Below are 21,165 nucleotides of genomic sequence, written 5' to 3'. Positions count from 1 at the left end.
TGACTCAAACAAAGGTTCAGCGATGGTCTGTTTGTCCCAAAACAATGTCCAACCTTGAAGACAAGATATTATGAATGGATCTGCAACAGAGTGTGATTCAGGGTCATGGTCTCGCAATAGACAGGAGAGTCAGGTGAAACCAATGCCAAGCCAACCCAAGGAAACGTTTTCCCATCCAAACTGGAACGGAATGTTCAGTCGGAGCGTATAAATATTTTCACAACGAGGAAGGTGGAGGCTTTTAGGAGAGAGCCTGTAACTAACATGTCCTCCTGGCCAGGACTGTCCGTTTCAACTTCCACAAGAGCCAAATCCCTCATGGATGAACGCTAGGAATGTGCAAAAACCATCAGGCCCAACGAGCCAAACAGAACAGAGGGAGCAGATGCAGAGGTTAAAAATAGAAACAGAGGGGGACTGGGTCAGTTACCTAAAAGCTTCATAGCTTCACACACTCCTGTCTTGTAACCCCCAGCCCATGACCAGAGGGTCAAGTGGAGACTTGAGTATAGTGCCTGTATGCTGTCATACACACTCCTGTCTCCAAGAATGCAGCCCTGTAGCTCAGCACCGGAGTTTAGGTGGGGACTTGAGTCTAGTTGCGTGGCGAGTTCTTTCACTTACTCAATGCAAGGCCAAACGTCACTACAGTCAGAAATCAAACGTCAGAAAGAATTCAACCACATCAGCTACTTCCATCTTTCATTTCTGCCTGAATTGAAACCATCTGTCTGAGGCAATTATGTTAAGAGTGGAAGTTAGTTCTGGCTAGACCGTCTTGGTGTAATTAAGCTGAAGTCAGTAACACACAAATTTGCGTTCACACTGGGGATTTAGAGGATTAGCTGCAGTTAGGATACTGTGTAACTAATATTCCATCACAAATAAAAACACCTCAATAACTGACCATGTGGTAGTCGTCGTCTCAGAGCAGGGGTAAGTAAACAAGATAGGGCTTTTAGCAAAACAGACAGGTTGTCTCCTAAATGGCACCCTATTCCCTACATAGTGCACTACTTTTGACCAGAGCCCGGGCTCAGGTCAAAAGTAGCGCACTCTATAGGAAATAGGGTGCCATTTGGGATGCAACGGCAGTCTGTTCTTGGCCTTGCCCCTGCTCATTTCTACCAACCCCCTCCCTGGCAGGTTTGTTGTGACATGTACCAACACAGGTCCCCCCATGCCGTCCTGAAATGTACGCTCCACTTGTGAAACTCCAGACGCCCGTTGCCTTGGCGACAGCCCGAACGGAAACTCAGAGCTCCAGTTTCTTTCTTAAAGCCGCTGTGCCGATCAACAGATCGACCAGGGTCAGCAGGTGTCACTGGCATACAAAACAACGGTAGTCAGTCTGGGTCTCTGGACTATGTCCTAGACTGAGAGAAGACAACATAAATAAATACAAATAAATAAAAAAGAAGGTTCTCACATTGGTATTAGAACCGATGTACGAAGTCTTTTTTATCCTTACGCAACACATCTTTGAAATGTTTCATAGGAAACACAACATTCCATTCTGTTGAGGTCATTCATTCAGCGACCGTGTCTAGGCCTACCTACTACAAAATCAATAATGCAGCGGTGCTGGAACTAGAACCTGAGCAACAATGGAAACAAAGGGACAGAATAAACCACCGCGGTGAGCAGCACACCTAGAACTGCACCAGGAGTGTTCTGCACTATGACCGGTTTCCCTCAACAACCAAGATGGGAGTTTTCAGCAGTAGAACTAAAAGTGGTAAGAAGTTCAGCTGACTAAATTGTTCAGGCCGATGATTACAAACTTAGTTTTGAAAGACTTTAATGGAGGTCAGAAAATGTAATATGCATATGCAAAGAACAAAATACATAAACATAACATTAGGCCATTTTTACATTAGGTAATTTTGGCCAAGAAGGTATCAAGAGAGTGGTCCTTAGAGTCAATGTGTTACTTATTTTCGCCTTAAAATCTTGATACAATTACAAAACCATGTTTGGCCGATAAATTTAAAATATTCACAGTAATCCATCCTAAAATCAAACAAATATGCAAACATGCCTCAGGGACAAAAAAGTACCAAAACAAAAAGTAGCTTTTTCTATTCCACCAAAAAGCTTTGCGCTCTGGCAGCGTTGAGCGAGACAAGATTAGACTTAACCACATTAAAAAATACCTTTATGAGTAATGGCCCAATAGGCCTTGTGACCCTTGACTGCAGTACCTTCCTCTGTGTGTCTGCCAGTGCCCTCATCTGAACCGGGCACATACAAATACATGCCCCTGTAGGAAGGTCAGCTTGACAGGCCAGAGCCAATAGGAAGAACAGAATGACTTGAACTGGGCTCCCATTGGCACCGGGCCAGCCACTTTGTTCACTATTCTACTCTGTTAGAACTGCCAAATAAATCCAGAGCTTCAGTCATCATAGAGAAATGAAAGAAACACAGGGGACAGAGTCGGAGAGAGAAGGTTTACATAAAAACAGCTGGAATCCTATCCAACACATTCTTCCTGTGTGTGTGTGTCTCTCAGAATAGCTGCTGTTTCTGGATCCTTTAATCCCCACCTACTATAGCTACTAGCTAATAAGGCACACAAGCTGTTAGTTGCGCCTGCAGGCAGAAGGTCAGAGCCTGGCTAGGCAATAACAACACTGTTGTGACTTGCACCCTCTCTGAGCAATAGGCAATGATTGTTATCGCCACTGACGCTATAGTAGGCAGCTCTGTTCAGACAGGCAGTCTCGAGGCTAGGGAGATGGGCTCCCCATGGGCTTCACAAGCAGGACTGACTGAAGGTCGGAGCCTCACTCTCTCAGTTTGAACCTTTCTACTGCTGTACTGGCTCAGATATTTTCTTTTTCACATGATCGCTTCCAGCACGGTTACAGCAACTGTGGCGAACACGTAAAGCACAGCTCATCTCAGTCGTGTGAAAAGGTTCTAAGTGGACTTGGAGCGGTGGAGCTGAAATTCCCCCAGGAATTTCACTGCAGGGGAAGTGAGCGTTTGGGTCCAAGGGATGTGAACACACACTAATGACCCAACTGAACCCGATGAACCCTTTCGTTGGGGGCCGAACCACACACACAACACAAATGACGGGGGCCCGCAAAAGGGATGTGTGAGCAAGAAAGAGGGGAGGAGACTATTACTAAGATGAGAGAAGTTGCATTACTCACCGCCACTGCTATCATGGAATCGTCCGGCTTCCATTCGGCCTGCTGATAGAAGCCAAACTGGGCTGCTGCCTTCACTGACTCTATGTAGCTCACTATCAGAACACTGGGCTGAAAGAGACAGAGAAAGACAGAGCGTGAGACTGTTTGTGAGATTATCCTAGGATACTTTCGAATTTTCCCTGTATAAAGTCTACAGCTGTAGTGTTTCAAAGTAATAACAGTAGTCAGTGTCCCATGAAGCAGGCTCTGAAGAATGCAGGCAACATGGTTGCCGGAAACTTGCACAAAATAGTACAACCGAACAACCCCTGAAATATCACACCATGTGGCATACATCACAAGTAACATTAGCCTGGGCAGCCGCTAGTGGGCTTTATGAGTCTCCACTATAGTCTGGGCTTGACGTGGTCAGCCAGTGATACACTGCTGTCTAGGGCTATCCCTACAACAACAAAATCTTGGTCGACCGAGAGTTCTATCAACCAATGGTCACAATGTTAAACATTTTTTTTAAATGACAGCTAGTGCCTGTGTGACTGGTGCACATTCTTGCTCTCCTCCCTACTGCATGATAAAGGCACCACAGCACAGAAAGTGTTTACTTGTTTGACTGAAATGTTCTCCTCCCAAAATCCCTAATTTGCTTAGGAAAAAACCCTCAAACCCTTGTTCTCCTTACCTGAAAAACATGAAAGCGTCATATGCATGTGACCAATAGTCTATCATAATCACATCAATAAATTGGTTCTAACAAACTACGAACAGTAACACGTGACAGCAAAAAGGATGTGGAGGATGTGAAAAAGAAACGTAAAAAACAGGCTAATGTTTATTGGTTGCTCAGGAGGGAAAGGGGAAGTCAGATCTGTTGGAAAACTGACTTGTGTCATGCACAGAGTAGATGTTCTGACTTACCAAAACTATAGTTTGTTAACAAGAAATTTGTGGAGTGGTTGAAAAAAAAAAAAAAAGAGTTAATGACTCCAACCTAAGTGTATGTAAACTTCCAACTTCAACTGTAAATGTTTGTGACTCATATTGATGCCACATAGGCAAAGGTATTCATTTCTTTTTAGGGGCCGTTGTTCTTTAAATATCTGTTCTGAATTAAGATTCAAAAGAGGTCTGGTTTGACATCGGTTTTGCACATCTGCGTTAAAATAGACATCGGCTGATACCGATGTTGGCATGTTTAGCTATTATCAGCCGATTCCGATACTGATATATCGTGCATCCCTAATTTAAACAAACTTTTTTTTTATAATCAAAAAAGCATTTCCCCCATTAATGCCTTCTAGAACATGTGAACCTTCATGTGCCTTAATAACAAATTTGTATTCCATCTGTAAATACGAATCAAATTGTTAAATTACGAGCCTAGTTGGTTTAGCCACGGAAAAAGACAGGAACCTTCCTGCTAACAATGATTGGCTGAGATAATGGATGGGCTGGATATGCCGAGATATGAGTTGAGATTGGTCTGCCACGTAGCACGCTTCTGTCTATAACACAAGCTGGTCAGTATGTGTCGGTAATCCTTTCTAATGTGGCAGATTTTAAAAAAAAGATATCATGAAAAATGCACAAGTGTTGCTAAGGCTCTCCACTTTCTAGATGGCTGAGTTTTGAAATCAGTGTAATGCCCGGTGGAAGGAGAATATGATAGCTAAGGAGATGGAGAGAATTCAGGTGTTTGATTGCAAATGCAGAGGGTGTCGAATAAAGAGAACACCTGTCTCCGGATTACATCTTCAAACTAAGGTCAACCATGGCATCCGTGACAGAGGGCGAAGCGTACATCCATGTATACAGGTGGAGTCTACCTAGCTACATTCAGTTACTATACCATTCTAATTTTGTCAGAAAGTCATTTTCATTGCAAGTTAACGCATAGTGTTAGCGAGCAAACCTAACGTTGGCTGGCTCGCTAGCTATTGTTACATGCATGATCTGTGCAGTAATATTATTCGTATCTCAGAGCCACTTGCATTGCTAGTTATAGTCGAATGTTAGCTAGCTAGCTACTTGGTTAGTTAGCTACCTGTAGATCCATGCAGGGTAGTAACGTTATGAGTTGGGATTATGGTTAATTATTTAGCTAGATATATGTCAAATATATATATAAATAAAAATAATGCTTACAAGTTCTGTATCCTGGTCATGTGACAAATCAACTTTTATTTTATTTGATAAGAGTGTGTGTTTACTAGAGACGGTAATGTGAAGAATACCCTATCGCCCTCTGTGTGTCACAAGTACTCTTCGGCCCAACAGGAGACTATTCATCAGCACCACACTGCACCATGTAATCCCATTCTCACACAATCAGCTGCCTCTGCCAACACCAGTGTTTCCATAAAAGGGACCAGATGTTCAATTCTACAAGCTTCAGAGCAGAAAAGAGACAAGACTATCCTTACTAGGGCTGTCCCAGACAAAAACTAATCTTGGTTGACCAAGAGAAGTCTTTTCTTTCGATCAATTGACTGTTTCAAAAACACACAAAAAAACAACAACAAAAAAAGGTCCCTTTTTCAGGACACAGACTTTCAAAGATAATTAATAAAAATCCAAATAACTTCACAGAAATTCACTGTAAAGGGTTTAAACTCAGTTTCCCATGCTTGTTCAATGAACCATAAACAATTAATGAACATGCACCTGTGGAAAGGTCGTTAAGACACTAACAGCTTACAGACGGTAGGCAATTAAGGTCACAGTTATGACACCAAAGAGGCCTTTCTGACTGAAAAACACCCAAATAAAGATGCCCAGGGTTCCTGCTCATGTGCAAGAACATGCCTTAAGCATGCTGCAAGGAGGCATGAGGACTGCAGATGCAGCCAGGGCAATACATTGCCTTAAGACAGAGCTACAGGGAGACAGGACGGACAGCTGATCGTCCTCGCAGTGGCAGACCACGAGTAACACCTGCACAGGATCGGCACATCCGATCATCACACCTGCGGGACAGGTACAGGATGGCAACAACAGCTGCTCGAGATACTCCAGGAACGCACAATCCATCCATCAGTGCTCAGACTGTCCACAATAGGCTGAGAGAGGCTCGACTGAGGGCTCGTAGGCCTGTTGTAAGACAGGTCCTCACCAGACATCACCGGCAACAACGTCGCTTACGGGCAAACACACCGTCGCAGGACCAGACAGGACTGGCAAAAAGTGCTCTTCACTGACGAGTTGCGGTTGTGTTTCACCAGGGGTGATGGTCGGATTTGCGTTTATCGTCGAAGGAATGAGCGTTACACCGAGGCCTGTACTCTGGAGTGGGACCGATTTGGAGGAGAGTCCATCATGGTCTGGGGAGGTGTGTCACAGCATCATCGGACTGAGCTTGTCGTCATTGCAGGCAATCAACACTGTGCATTACAGGGAAGACACCCTCCTCTCTCATGTGGTACCCTTCCTGCTGGCTCATCCTGACATGACCCTCCAGCATGACAATGCCAACAGCTATGCTGCGCGTTCTGTGCGCGATTTCCTGCAAGACAGGAATGTCAGTGTTCTGCCATGGCCAGCAAAGAACCCGGATCTCAATCCCATTGAGCACTTCTGGGACCTGTTGGATCGGAGGGTGAGGGCTAGGGCCATTCCCCCCCAGAAATGTCCAGGAACTTGCAGGTGCCTTGGTGGAAGAGTGGGGTAACATCTCACAACAAGAACAGGCAAATCTGGCGTAGTCTATGAGGAGGAGATGCACTGCAGTACTTAATGAAGCAGGTGGCCACACCAGATACTGACTGTTACTTTTGATCCCCCTTTGTTCAGCGACACATTATTAAATTTCTGTTAAACTTGTTCAGATGTCACGTTTGTGGAACTTGTTCAGTTTGTCTCAGTTGTTGAATTTTGTTAAGTTCATACAAATATCTACACATGTTAAGTTTGCTGAAAATAAACATTTGACAGTGAGGACCTTTCTTTATACGACACATCCTATGTGTTTTAATAAAAATCAACTACATGTACTAAACTTGTTTGGTTAAATAATTAAGACACACAAATGACTCAAGAGGGAGCCACAGATCAAGAAAGCCTAACCAGAACATCTTCCTCCAGCTGCTGCTGGCCTTCGCAGATTCTGCCTATGCTCCCTGAAGTTGCCGGTAATAGGCTACACCAGCGGTCGGCAACCTTTTGCATCTGGAGTGCCAATTTATCTTACCATTTCTACCAATCTGTGTGCCAGTTATGATTTTCATATGCACATTTTCGTGTAACAGGCTGACTACACCGCTCGCTTGCAAAATAAATGTAGAAATCTATATTATTCAATTATTGTGCGCCAACGAGTGTCTGCGTTGCCAAGGGCTAAATAGAAGTCAGTTCTATTTGTGACGCAGATCGCGCTGCAAGTCCTGCCTCTCCCATCTCCTCATTGGTTTATAGAAGCAGATACCCCACGTGCCATCTCCTCATTGGTTATACCCACGTGGGTGACTGAAAAACAAACAAGGTCGGTGGCAGTAATGTATGAAAGTTTCCAATCGCAATATAAAGTCAAGAGAAGAAAAAGAAAGGAGAGAAGACTAGAAATGATTCGGTTGACCGTTTTATGTGTGGAATAATTGGCGTAGAGGACCTTGTGCATTTCAGGTAAAATAACAACTCAATGTTTATATCCCAGGACAAATGAGCTAGCAACAGAAAGCTAGCTAAATAGGACAAATTAGCAAGTGCAAGCTAGCTAGCTAAATACCCATAAATGTGTAATGCTTTTCAACCTGTCCCCAAATTAATATAATTGGTTCAGAGTTAGTTTTGATATTTTAACCTGCGTGTCGTGATAGCGTTTGGTGTGGGGGGACAAAATACACTTATGCACGATGGAGCACGCGCACAACAGATTTGGGTTCCGTGTAACAGTTTCAATTATAATAGTATTTGTATCTCAAAATCATTGTCAATATCTAAAATAAGTAAATTATTGCCAACTATATAAAAATTGCCTACATAAAGCAAACAAATAAGAACATTGCATAGTTGATACTTGAAACGTATCAACTGGGTCAGCACGAAACTCGTGCTTGCAAACTTGCATAACTAATTCCCGCATCAGTGGCACAACCCTAGGCTATTTGTACAAGGGATAAGAAGTGGATCAGAGCATTACATTTTCCCCTTTACTACAGAGTGGTTATCGAAAGGCAGAGCTGGAAATATTTTTCTAATACTTTGAGGAACTATTATCATTCTCAATTGATTCTGAAAGCAGACTTAGTTTACCTTGCTGTTTGAGGTGAGGAAAACACTTACTTTGAGAAGCTCCTCAGCTCATTAGTGCTGGTGAGATAAGACAAATCAGAAATACTAAATCAGACATCCCCAAAAGGGAACATTTATAGGCCTAATTTGCACACCGGCCAGGTAGACTAGTTCTACTTCTATGCGTAATCAAGTCAATGTTACTCAACAATGTCAGGAGCATTTCAAACAAAAGACGATGACTTGAAATAACAAAACTGCCAGTTGGTCAGCACATGCCCGGCCGGAGCACACGTCCTGGTAATCGGTCTGGCCCTGCAGCCTTGTGTATGTTGACCTGTTTAAAGGTCTTACTTACGTCAGCTACGGAGAGCGTGATCACACAGTCGTCCGGAACAGCTGAGGCTCTCATGCATGCCTCGGTGTTGCTTGCCTCAAAGCGAGCATAGAAGTGATTTAGCTTGTCTGGTAGGCTCGTGTCACTGGGCAGCTCGCAGCGGTGCTTCTCTTTGTAGTCTGTAATAGATTGCAAGCTCTGCCACATCAACGAGCGTCGGAGCCGGTGTAGTACGATTCAATCTTAGCCCTGTATTGATGCGCTTTGCCTGTTTGATGGTTCGTCGCAGGGCATAGCAGGATTTCTTATAAGCTTCCGGGTTAGAGTCCCGCACCTTGAAAGTGGCAGCTCCACCCTTTAGCGCAGTGCGAATGTTGCCTGTAATCCATGGTTTCTGGTTGGGATATGTACGTATAGTCAGTGTGGGGACGACGTCCTCGATGCACTTATTGATAAAGCCAGTGAATGATGTGGTGTACTCCTCAAAGCCATGTTACAGAACATGTTATAGTCTGTGATAGCAAACCAGTCCTGCAGTTTAGCATCTGCTTCATCTGACCACTTTTTTTAATAGACCGAGTCACTGGTGATTCCTGCTTTAATTTTTGCTTGTAAGCAGGAATCAAGAGGATAGAATTGTGGTCGGATTTACCAAATGGATGGCGAGGGAGAGCTTTGTACGACGCATCTCTGTGTGTGGAGTACGGGTGATCTAGAATTTTTTCCCCCTCTGGTTGCACATTTAACATGTTGATATAAATTAGAACTGATTTAAGTTTCCCTGCATTAAAGTCTCCGGTCACTAGGAACGCCGACTCTGGGTGAGTGGTTTCCTGTTTGCTTATTTCCTTATACAGCTGACTGAGTGTGTTCTTAGTGCCAGCATCTGTCTGTGGTGGTGAATAAACAGCCACAGAAAGTATAGCTGAAAACTCTAGGCAAGTAGTGTGGCCTGCAATTTATCACAAGATACTCTACTTCAGGCGAGCAAAATCCAGAGACTTCCTTAGATTTCATGCACCAGCTGTTTACAAATATGCACAGACCGCCTCCCCTCGTCTTACTGGTGTGCTGGTCTATCTTGCTGGTGCAGCGTATATCCCACTAGCTGAATATCCATGTCATCATTGAGCCACGATTCCTTGAAAGATAAGATTTTACAGTTGATGTCCCGTTGGTAGGATATTTGTGATCGTACCTCATCTAATTTATTGTCCAATGATTGCACGTTGGCGATTAAATGCCGGTAACGGCAGCTTTCCCACTCGCCTTCTGCGGATCCTCACGAGGCATCCCGCTCTGTGTCCTCGGTACCTGCGTCTCTTCCTCGTGCAAATAACTGATGTTGTCCTTGTCGGGAGTTCGGAGAATGTCCTGTGCGTCCTGCTTGTTGAAGAAAAAAATCTTAGTCTAATCCGAGGTGAGTGATCACTGTCCTGATAACCAGAAGCTATTTTTTGCCGTAAAATACAGTTGCAGAAACATGACGTACCAAATAAGTTACAAATACAGCAAAAAAAACTAACAGATAATAGCACAATTGGTTGGGAACCTGTAAAACTGCTGCCATTTCTTCCGGCGCCATTTTAGGCATGAAGTGGTTTAACTTCTTGGTGACTGGAGGGCAGTATTGAGTAGCTTGGATGAATAAGGTGCCCAGAGTAAACTGCCTGCTACTCAGCCATTAAAGCTAGAATATGTATATAAAGTATATTTGGATAGAAAACACTGAAGTTTCTAAAACTGTTTGAATGAAGTCTGTGAGTATAACAGAACTCATATGGCAGGCGAAAACCTGAGAAAAAAAATCCAACCAGGAAGTGGGAAATCTGAGGTTGGTCGTTTTTCAACTCATTCCCTATTGAAGATAGTGGGATAATGGTCATGTTGCACTTCCTAAGGCTTCCACTAGATGTCAACAGTCTTTAGAAATTTGTTTGAGGCTTCTACTGTAAAGGAGGGGCTCATAAGGGCTCTTTGAGTCAGGTGTCTGGCAGAGTGCCACGGGCTCGTGGTCACACGGTCATGAGAGAGTTAGCTCGCGTTCCATTGCTTTTCTACAGACAAAGGTATTGTCCGGTTGGAACATTATTAAAGATTTGTTAAAAACATCCTAAAAATTGGTTGAATACATCGTTTGACATGTTTCTACGGACTGTAACGAAACTTTGACATTTCGTCTGCTCCTAGTGAACGCGCTTCATGACTTTGGATTGGTTTACAAAATGTGTTAACAAAAGTAGCTATTTGGACATAAATGGACATTATCGAGCAACTCAACATTTATTGTGGAACTGGGATTCCTGGGAGGGCATTCTGATGATGAACAAAGTGAATAAGTGAATATTTATAATGCCATTTCTGACTAATTATGACTACACAACATGGCGGATATTTCTTTGGCTGGTTTGGGCTCTGAGCGCCGTATTCAGATTATTGCATGGTGTGCTTTTTCCGTAAAGTTTTTTAAAAATCTGACACAGCGGTTGCGTTGAGAAGCTTATCTAAAGTTCCATGTATAATAGTTGTATCTTTTATCAATGTTTATTATGAGTATTTCTGTGAATTGATGTGGCTCTCTACAAAATCACTGCATGTTTTGGAACTACTGAACACAACACGCCAACGTAAAATGAGATTTTTGGATATAAATATGAACTTTATCGAACAAAACACACATGTATTGTGTAACATGAAGTCCTATGAGTGTCATCTGATGAAGATCAAAGGTTAGTGATTAATTTCATCTATATTTCTGCTCCTCTCTTTGGCTGGAAAAATGGCTGTGTTTTTCTGACTTGGTGGTGACCTAACAATTGTTTGTGGGGCTTTCGCTGTAAAGCCTTTTTGAAATCAGACACTGTGGCTGGTTTAATGAGAATTTTATCTTTAAAATGGTGTAAAATACTTGTATGCTTGAGGAATTTTAATTATGAGATTTTTGTTGTGCCACTGCACATTGGCTAACTGGGCTATCTGTATTGTGCCCCGCCACCCACTACTGCTACTCTGTTCATCACATATGCAGTCACTTTAAATCATATCTACATGCACATACTACCTCAAATCAGCCCGACTAACCAGTGCCTGTATGTAGCCGCTCTGTTATTTTTCACTGTTTTTATTTCTTTAAATAACTATTGTTCACCTAATAACTTTTTTGCACTGTTGTTTAGAGGCTGCAAGTAAGCATTTCACCGTAATACCTGTTGTATTCGGCGCACGTTTCAAATAAACTTTGATTTGACTCGGAAAGCATTCAGACTCCTTGACTTTTTGTTATGTTACAGCCTTATTCTATAATTGATTAAACTTTCTTTTTTTTACCTCAATCTACACACAATCAAATAATGATGAAGCAAAACACAGGTTTAGAAATGTTTGCGAAAGTATTACAAATAAAAAAACAAATATCACATTTACATAAGAATTCAGACGCTTTACTCAGTACTTTGTTGAAGCACCTTTGGCAGCGATTACAGCATTGAGTCATCTTGGGTATAACACTACAAGCTTGGCACACCTGTATTTGGGGAGTTCCTCCAATTCTTCTCTGCAGATCCTCTCAAGCTCTGTCAGGTTGGATTGGGAGTGTTGCAAAGCTATATTCAGGTCTCTCCAGAGATGTTCGATCAGGTTCAAGTCCGGGCTCTGGCTGGGCCACTCAAGGACATTCAGAGACTTGTCCCGAAGATACTTCTGTGTTGTCTTGGCTGTGTGCTTAAGGTCATTGTCCTGTTAGAAGGTGAACCTTTGCCCCCGTCTGAGGTCCTGAGTACTCTGGAGCAGGTTTTCATCAATGATCTCTGTACTTTGCGCCGTTCATCTTTGCCTCGATGTTGACTAGTCTCCCAGTCCCTGCTGCAGAAAAACCTCCCCACAGCAGGCTGCCACCGCTATTCTTCACCATAGGGATGGTACCAGGTTCTCCAGACGTGACGCATTCAGGCCAAAGAATTCAATTTCGTTTATGTTTCTCACAATCTTTAGGTGCCTTTTGGCAAACTCCAAGTTGGCTTTCATGACTCTTTTACTGAGGGGCTTCCATCTGGCCCCTCTACAATAAATGCCTGATTGGTGGAATGCTGCAGAGATGGTTGTCCTTCTGGAGGGTTCTCCCAACTCCACATAGGAACTCTGTCAGAGTGACCATCTCCCTAACCAAGGCCCTTCTCCCCCGATTGCTCTGTTTGGCCGGGCGGCCAGCTCTAGGAAGAGTCTTGGTTGTTCCAAACATCTTCCATTTAAGAATGAGGGAGGCCACTGTTTTTGGGGTCCTTCAATGCTGCAGAAATATTTTGGTACCCTTCCCCAGATCTGTGGCTCGAAACAATCTACGGACAATTCCTTCAACCTCATGACTTAGTTTTTTATCTGACATGCACTGTCAACAATGGGAACTGATAGACAGGCGTGTGCCTTTCCAAATCACGCCCAATCAATTGAATTTACCAAAAGTGAACTCAAATCAAGTTGTAGAAACAGCTCACGGATGATCAATGGAAACAGGATGCACCTGAGCTCAATTTCGAGTCTCATAGAAAAGGGTCTGAATACTTATTTACATAAATCAAACGTATTTATAAAGCCCTTCTTACATCAGCTGATGTCACAAAGTGCTGTACAGAAACCCAGCCTAAAAACCCAAACAGCAAGCAATGCAGGTGTAGAAGCACGGTGGCTAGGAAAAACTCCCTAGAAAGAAACCTAGAGAGGAACCAGGCTATGAGGGGTGGCCAGTCCTCTTCTGGCTGTGCTGGGTGGAGATAACAGAACATGGCCAAGATGTTCAAATGTTTATAGATGACCAGCAGGGTCAAATAATAATAATAATCACACTGGTTAACGAGGGTGCATTAGTCAGCACCTCAGGAGTAAATGTCAGTTGGCTTTTCATAGCCGATCATTCAGAGTATCTCTACCGCTCCTGCGGTCTCTAGAGAGTTGAAAACAGCAGGTCCGGGACAGGTAGTACGTCCGGTGAACAGGTCAGGTTTCCATAGCCGCAGGCAGAACAGTTGGAGCAGCAGCACAGCCAGGTGGACTGGGGACAGCAAGGAGTCATCGGGCCAGGTAGTCAATAATACATACATAAGGTATTTGCTTATTTGAATACATTTGCAAACATTTCTAAAAAACGGGTTTCACTGTGTCATAATGGGGTAGTGTGTGTAGATTGCTGAGGAATTGTTTTTTATTTAATCCATTTTAGAATAAGGCTGGAACATAACAAAATGGGAAAAAGGTCAAGGGGACTGAATACATTCCGATGGCATTGTATATCATGTTATCCCTTTGGAGCGCATGCCTAAGCGATTTAGAGTTGTTGAACGGGGATTGCGAGCATTTTGATTAACTGTAATATTATAAAAATTGTTATTTTTGGGAATGCCTCTAAGTTCAGCAATCGAAACATCTAGGGCCTACTGTACGTTGACTGATTGTGTTCAATGAAAATGATACATGATTTACGCAACATTATCTGTAAGTGACTTGATGCCTATTGTGCCAAAGTAATTACTTGTAGAACGGGAGTGACAGGTTTATTTAAGCAGGCAAGTCAGTTAAGAGCAAATTCTTTACAATGACTGCCTACCCCGGGCCAACCCTAACGGCGCTAGGCAAATAGTGCGCCACCCTATCGGACTCCCAATCACGGCTGGTTGTGATACAGCCTGGAATCGAACCAAGGTCTGTAGTGACGCCTCTAGCACTGAGATGCAGTGCCTTAGACCGCTGCGTCAGTGTTTGACAAGTGTGTTGATAGAACGGCAATAATAGTTAAGCGATGAAAAATAGCACTTGCCATAATTGTCTAAGAAAAGTGAGAGGAAACTGCAACTTAATTAGGTCTATAATCAATGGCCTAACTTAAATGTGCCTGGCTTTATAAATCATCCATATATACAGTACCAGTCAGAAGTTTGTGAATAATAGTGAAGACATCAAAACTGTGAAATAAAACATTTGGAATCATGTAGTAAGCAACAACAAAAAGTGTTAAATCAAAATAGATTTTAGAATCTTCTAAGTAGCCACCCTTTGCCTTGACAGCTTTGCACACTCTTGGCATTCTCTCAACCATGAGTAATGCTTTTCCAACAGTCTTGAAGGAGTTCCCACATATGCTGAGCACTTGTTAGGTGCTTTTCCTTCACTCTGCGGTCCAAATCATCCCAAATGGGTTGAGGTCAGGTGATTGTGGAGGCCAGATCATCTGATGCAGCACTCCATCACTCTCCTTGGTCAAATACTGCTTACACAACCTGGAGGTGTGTTTTGAGTATACTGTATACTGTAACTGTATACCGTCAGAATATACTGTATACTGTCAGAAAATATACTGTAACTGTATACCGTCAGAATATACTGTATACGGTCAGAAAATATACTGTGACCAAACAGCACCTGTTTGGTACACATAATATGCATGCAGCGCTTTAGTCTTACCTTCTTTATCTTAATCTCCAGTATTTTTCCACAACTAGTAAAAACTTTAGTCAAGTTTATCACGTCCTCTGCTTCCATTTAGCTGTCACGCATTACGGTGTTGAGTTTGTAAGAATCAAATTATTGATGTAATTATGATATATGCTATAGGTCAGGCCCTATTGATCATGTGAATGAGATGCATACACGTTTTTCCTAAACAAATTAGGAATTTTGATAACAGAACTTTTCAGTCAGAAATGGCTGTGATTATGTTGCCGCTTCAGCAACACGGAATGCCAACGTGACTGCCAACTAGGTTGGACAGCCTGTTACACACAACTACTATAACAATAGCTAGGTTTCCCTCCAATTGGCGACAGATTTCCGTGCAAATATTCTAACATCGGCATAAAAACAATATGCGCATTTCCCCCACCAGATATGCGTTCCCATGAAATGTACTTGTTGCAGTTAAGTCTGTGCATAAATATGTAGTGCACATCAAAATATATTTTGCAGTTAAACTCCCATGTACCCCCAAAAAATAAAAAATAAATGTTTACATGTGTTTCAATCACATTTTCAACTCCACTGGTGGTTTTCTCACCACCAAAAATGTGTTATATAGCGAGCGTGCCCACTGATATCGGCATGTACGCTCAAGCAAACAGCTCACAGATACAGTTCGGTTGTAGTCTACATACACGATGAGATTCATGGACAAAATATAGAGATTATCAAACGGCAGCCATTCATAGATGACCGTGTCACCAGAATGAGACCCTCGATATTTATTGGAAAGGAGCATCAAGCTCATCACCTTGCACTTTCACCACCCTGTGAAGTTCATAACTTATTTCATCTGTACCCTAATAAACTGCATTCTTTTCCACCGAGTTGTAGAGGGAGGGTCTTACAACATGTCATCGTGTGACTCCAAGTTTACTTCGATTTGGGTTATTATATCAATATTTGCACATAAAAGCGTTTCCACAGACATTTCTCACATAACTTTACCGACACAAAAAGATCTGCTTGCCTAGCGGTTTTTGTTTTGTCGACATGTGGAAAGTTAACTGACACATTTTCTCTTTCCATCAGGCCATCAATTATATTTTTTTATCCAAGGTACCATCACTTGCATAAAAAGGGTTGATGGAATCCTGGTTACTGGCTGATATACACTGAGTGAACAAAACATTAGGAACACCTTCCTGAAACTGAGTTTCTCTCATTTTTGTGCTCAGAAAGAACAGCCTCAATTCGTTGGGGTACAAGGTGTCGAAAACATTCCACAAGGATGTTGGCCCATGTTGACTCCAATGCCTTCCACGGTGGTGTCAAGTTGGCTGGATGTCCTTTGGGTGGTGGGTACCCACGGGAAACTGTTGAGCATGAAATACCCAGCAGCGTTACAGTTCGACCCACTGAAACCAGTGCGCCTGGCACCTACTACTACCACACCTCGTTCATAGGCACTTAAATATTTTCTCTTGACCATTCACCCTCTGAATGGCACACATGCACAATCTATCTCAGTTGTCTCAAGGCAAAAAAAAAATCTAACCTGTCTCCTTCCCTCCATCTACACTGATTGTAGTGGATTTAACAAGTGACATCAATAAGGGATCATAGTTTTCACCTGGATTCACCTGGTCAGTCTGGCATGGAAAGTCTGACATGTTTTAGACTGTAGTTAGCCTATACTGTAACTGCTCCAGAGGGACTCTTAGCATGTGGGGGATGGGTAACAATGCACAGGGGTAACTCTAAACCAAACCTGCCCCACAACCCAATACATTCAGTCAAGCACAAACCCAGCTAGCCTAGCACTAATGCTAATTAGCTAGAACAACCCCAAGGGCCCGACTTCAAACAGACATTTTCATACAGTAGCCATATTACAAAGGTCTCAGATGACCTTGCTGCAGTGAGGATTCCTATTCCCATCGGAGTCACACAGATAGGTCCTGAGAATAACATGACGGAAGAGGATATTCAACTAGCGGGCAGATGAAAAGGCATAGGTATTGACATTTGTTAAGCTTAAAAGTCCTAATCTAGTCTCCTTTGCAGCTTTCATCTTTTGTTCTCCATTGTTCCTCTAGTGCTCCTTAAAGACATGCTCCAGTACTTTGGCGATTTAAAAAAAAAATGTTTTAAACCTCCTGCTTTGGGCTGGATTAGTCAATGTCTAGTTCATGTATGCATAATCTATGAGCAGAATTGCTGTTTTACCTCAAATCAGCCACGAAATCCCTAGTTTGAAGAGATTGCTTTCTTGAAGCTGTGCCAGGATATTATCCCTACATTTCCCCCCAACGCGGGCCAGCCCTCTAGCATGTCCAGTTCTAGCCAATAAGTTTCAGCCCCTAGCATTTGAGTGACAGCTAGCAAAAGGCCTACCCAGCGTTCTCCAATGAGGTCACAGGATGGGTGCAACAGCTCAAATGGACACAGCAGAGAGAGAGGGGGAAGGGGATGCACAACTGAATGCATTCAACCGAAATGTGTCTTCCGCATTTAACCCAATCAACGAGAGAGAGAAATGACGCGGTGCACATATGTGACATAGTATGCCATTTTCGGGGACCACGTATGGCTCGTGAGTGCTACTTTCAGAACTACTGGCTAAAAAGTATACAAAAGTACAGAAGATTCTCTTTAAGCAATAGGAGAGGCCGATGATATCACGAATCACCATCAGACCAACTCCTTTAATTTCCTACTCCCCGAAGTTTGTAGTCTAATAAAAAATAAAATAAAAACCTGTTGAAAACATTTTTTTACCCTTTAGTGGGAGTACATTACTGTTTGTATACTTGTATATCGCTTTTCAACAGTAGTAGTTCAAAAATTGCTGGAGGACATCTTTAAGCTTAGGGGGAAGGGGTTAGTAAACTGCCATCCACAACACCTACAAAATAAAATAAAATAATTGGCTAACTGTATACTGCCTAATATGAAAGGAATTCCTGAGCCATTTAACCCAATTGGATACCAGGGTCACTCATTGCCCGCTTTACTGAGGGAATGATGCATTCTTGCATGATAGAGAACATCTCAATCAACCTCAAAAAGCCTCCCTCTGCTGAACCAATAAACAACCCTCACTCAGCCAATACCCTTACGCTAAACTGTCTTTTCATTTTATGTCAACTGATACCAAGTACTGTTCTCAAAATTCAAACTGCGATTGAGTGATTGCACACCAAACACCAAGGCCACTTAGACAAAACCTCCCATATAATATGCTTTATAACAACACATTCTACTAAGTCAGTGTAATTGAAGAGGTCCCAGAGGTCTAGAAAAGTGTTTCCCAAACCGGGTCCTGCCTGCCAACCGCCACCTCTCCCATCTTTTCCTAGAGTTTCCCAGTTATTTCCCACACATATTGGCCCGTGCAAAATCCAAGGCGCAGGGCAGGGGGACTGCAAGACAACATCACTAAGCTACTCCCATACATGGATTTCTGCTTGGGCCAGACAGGCCAAGCTGATGAGAGATGGGATTAGAGCCATGGGCTTTAGAGGAGTCATGGGGGGAGTCATAGGAGATGGCTGATAAACAGAGAGATAGGAGAGGGAAGGTGGCAAGAGGACAGAGGAGGAGCAGGCAGTAGGAGAGTTTACCATGGAGGGAAACTGCTCCCATGGAGGAGGAAGGAAACTAGTACTGAGGTGTGCAAGAGGTGTTCCGTTTATGGAGCCAGGGGCAGAGATTCAACTTGGAGACTAGGAAAGTGCCAAGCTCAGACCTGATAGTCCCTTTCCCCCAGGAGTTATCAGGTCTGAGCTTTAAACTGTAGATAACATTATTATTTGTTTTACATACTATCCGTTATGGGATCAGTTCATGCCCAGCTGTTGAGGTTGACATGACTTATAGATCAGATAGCCCTAGAGCTGTGCTTTGGTGCCTAGTTCAGTCAGGCTGGCTGACCTTCAAAGAGGCCTTGAGTCTTGGACTGGACATGCTTGGCTGCTTTAAAACACTAAAACGCATGCAGAGCAGACAGAAGGCAAGGGGGGCCTGGACCGGCCACTAAGTTAGGGTTATCGCAGCACCCACATTCCTGTCCTGTGTGGACCCTTCCTGGACATCCTGTCCATTCTCTACCGTTTCTCACAGTTTATGTTCAGGCCACTGGAGAAAATAAGAAAAACTGGGAAGCTCAACAGGATACTTCCTGTAAAGACAGGGAAATAAATACTGGCCTAGATTTACACTATATACGAATTATGTAATGCAGAACCATCCAATTCGATTTTACAGCTGATATATTTGCAGCACTCTTGCTTTTACACTCTTGTGCAGCCTAGTCATGGAGGCAGAGCTAATTTTACACCTGGGCTGACATAACTATTTGCAGATGTTGACATTGACGGTATACTGTGAAGTGCTAGAAGATATATTGTGATGTGCATGATTATTATATTTAAGCTTTAGGAATCAAAACTACGCAGTTGTATCAGTTAAGCGGCAACAATGTTGAAAATGAAGTCTAAAATCATTAACTAAGCATTACTTTCCCATACTAAAATTATTTAACGAGAATGCGACTAATATCGTAAATATGCACAGATATCGCACAGTCTGGAATGATTTAGTCATTAACAACGTAAAACGATTATATCGGGTATTGCGATATTTGTAGTAGCACGATGATATGAGAGGAATGGGGGAAAAGAATGACGCACATGGAGTTATTCAAATTCACTGGAACTCTGTAATTTACACATTGTTATAGCTAAATACATAACAATGATCTCCTTCGACTCAAGATAGTTTCATGGGGCACCCAAGTGACGGTGAAGGAATTTGCACCAGAGCTATGTTAGGGTGTTAAGGGGAGTAAAATAAACATGGCTTTTAATGCGGAATTAGGTACACCAAATTATAGCACTGATTTGCAGCTCTTACAAAAGCCGGCCTAGCTAAATACTTTGGACAGTAGCGAGTTCATTAAATATCACCCTTACATAAATCCTCATTAAACTACATGAATGTATTAAATATTATGGCAAATCTCAACATTGAGTTATTGGCAATGTACTTATCTAGCTAGCGACTGCTAGCCAACGTAACGTTAGTTTGGTAACGTTACATACTTTAATATAATACTGGACTGAGTACATGATTTGTGCAACGTTAGCTTAGCTAGATAGTACTTTTGTCAAACAGCTGATGCTTGTTGCGTCAGCTACTAAACGTCAGCTAGCTAACATTCTTCCAAGTCCCTGTATGCAATGATAGCTAGCTAAATATACCATGCCATAATAAAAGTCGGTGACGAGGCAACCAGTGTGCACAGACAAAACTTAGCTTGCTAGCTACTAGCTAACAACTGCTAGGTAGCGGTTACCCAACTCATCGGCGATTAAGTCGTTGCTTACCCGACTAAACCAGATGCTTAGTTGAGTCTCTGACAACATGGCGAAGTAAAACCTCTGTGAGTTCGGCTGAATATGAAACGGTTCCTCTTCACTTTTCAGTGGACAAAGTAGCCTCCGGGGCCAGCCAGTTAAAAAATACATGACGGTCAGGCACTCCGACTCGACACTCTCCGTGTCACCGGGCCAGCGGAATGGCTATGTTCCCAACGTAAAATAAACGATGTTGTCCAATCGGTTCATGAACAATTTGTAGCTAATTCAATCCCGTGTAAAGTCGATTTTCAGTCAAACGACATTCGTCCTGATCCTAGAAATCCATAAGCGATTGAGATCCAATCAGGCTAGCTAGCCAACACGGCTAACTTGACATAGAACTGTGGAGCTCCTCTGAAAACAAATCGCTTGCGCAGTCGGGACTTTAAGTTAAAAACAAAATGCAACCGTATGAGCGAATTTATTTTTGTTATAAAGGTATCCTTTCTGCACCTATCTGAATAAACATGTCTTATTTTTATTAGCGATAATAATGTTATATTCGGTGTCTCTCGCGGTCGCCATCTTTATCGATTCTAGCTAGCTATCCTGGGTCCGATTCGCTATCCCATGCCTC

At 42.8% G+C, this 21,165-nt stretch overlaps 1 protein-coding gene across 2 annotated transcripts in view; it reads right to left on the bottom strand.

Annotated features, from left to right (window-relative positions):
* LOC115105964 (guanine nucleotide exchange factor subunit RIC1) overlaps positions 1-21,165 on the bottom strand; it is a 59,319-nt gene extending 38,154 nt beyond the window's left edge. For both annotated transcript variants that reach the window (XM_029628509.2, XM_029628518.2), the window contains exons 1-2: positions 20,556-21,165; positions 3,165-3,272 (exon numbers count right to left, since the gene is read on the bottom strand). In XM_029628509.2, the coding sequence (XP_029484369.2) occupies positions 3,165-3,272; positions 20,556-20,696 (249 nt within the window). In that variant the 5' untranslated portion in view covers positions 20,697-21,165. The remainder of the gene's footprint in view (positions 1-3,164; positions 3,273-20,555) is intronic.

The sequence above is a fragment of the Oncorhynchus nerka genome, linkage group LG4 (genome assembly GCF_034236695.1).
Source record: "Oncorhynchus nerka isolate Pitt River linkage group LG4, Oner_Uvic_2.0, whole genome shotgun sequence".
Lineage (NCBI taxonomy): Eukaryota > Metazoa > Chordata > Actinopteri > Salmoniformes > Salmonidae > Oncorhynchus > Oncorhynchus nerka.
The sequence above is the reverse complement of the archived record's forward strand: the minus strand, read 5'-3'. Positions and strand labels throughout refer to the sequence as shown.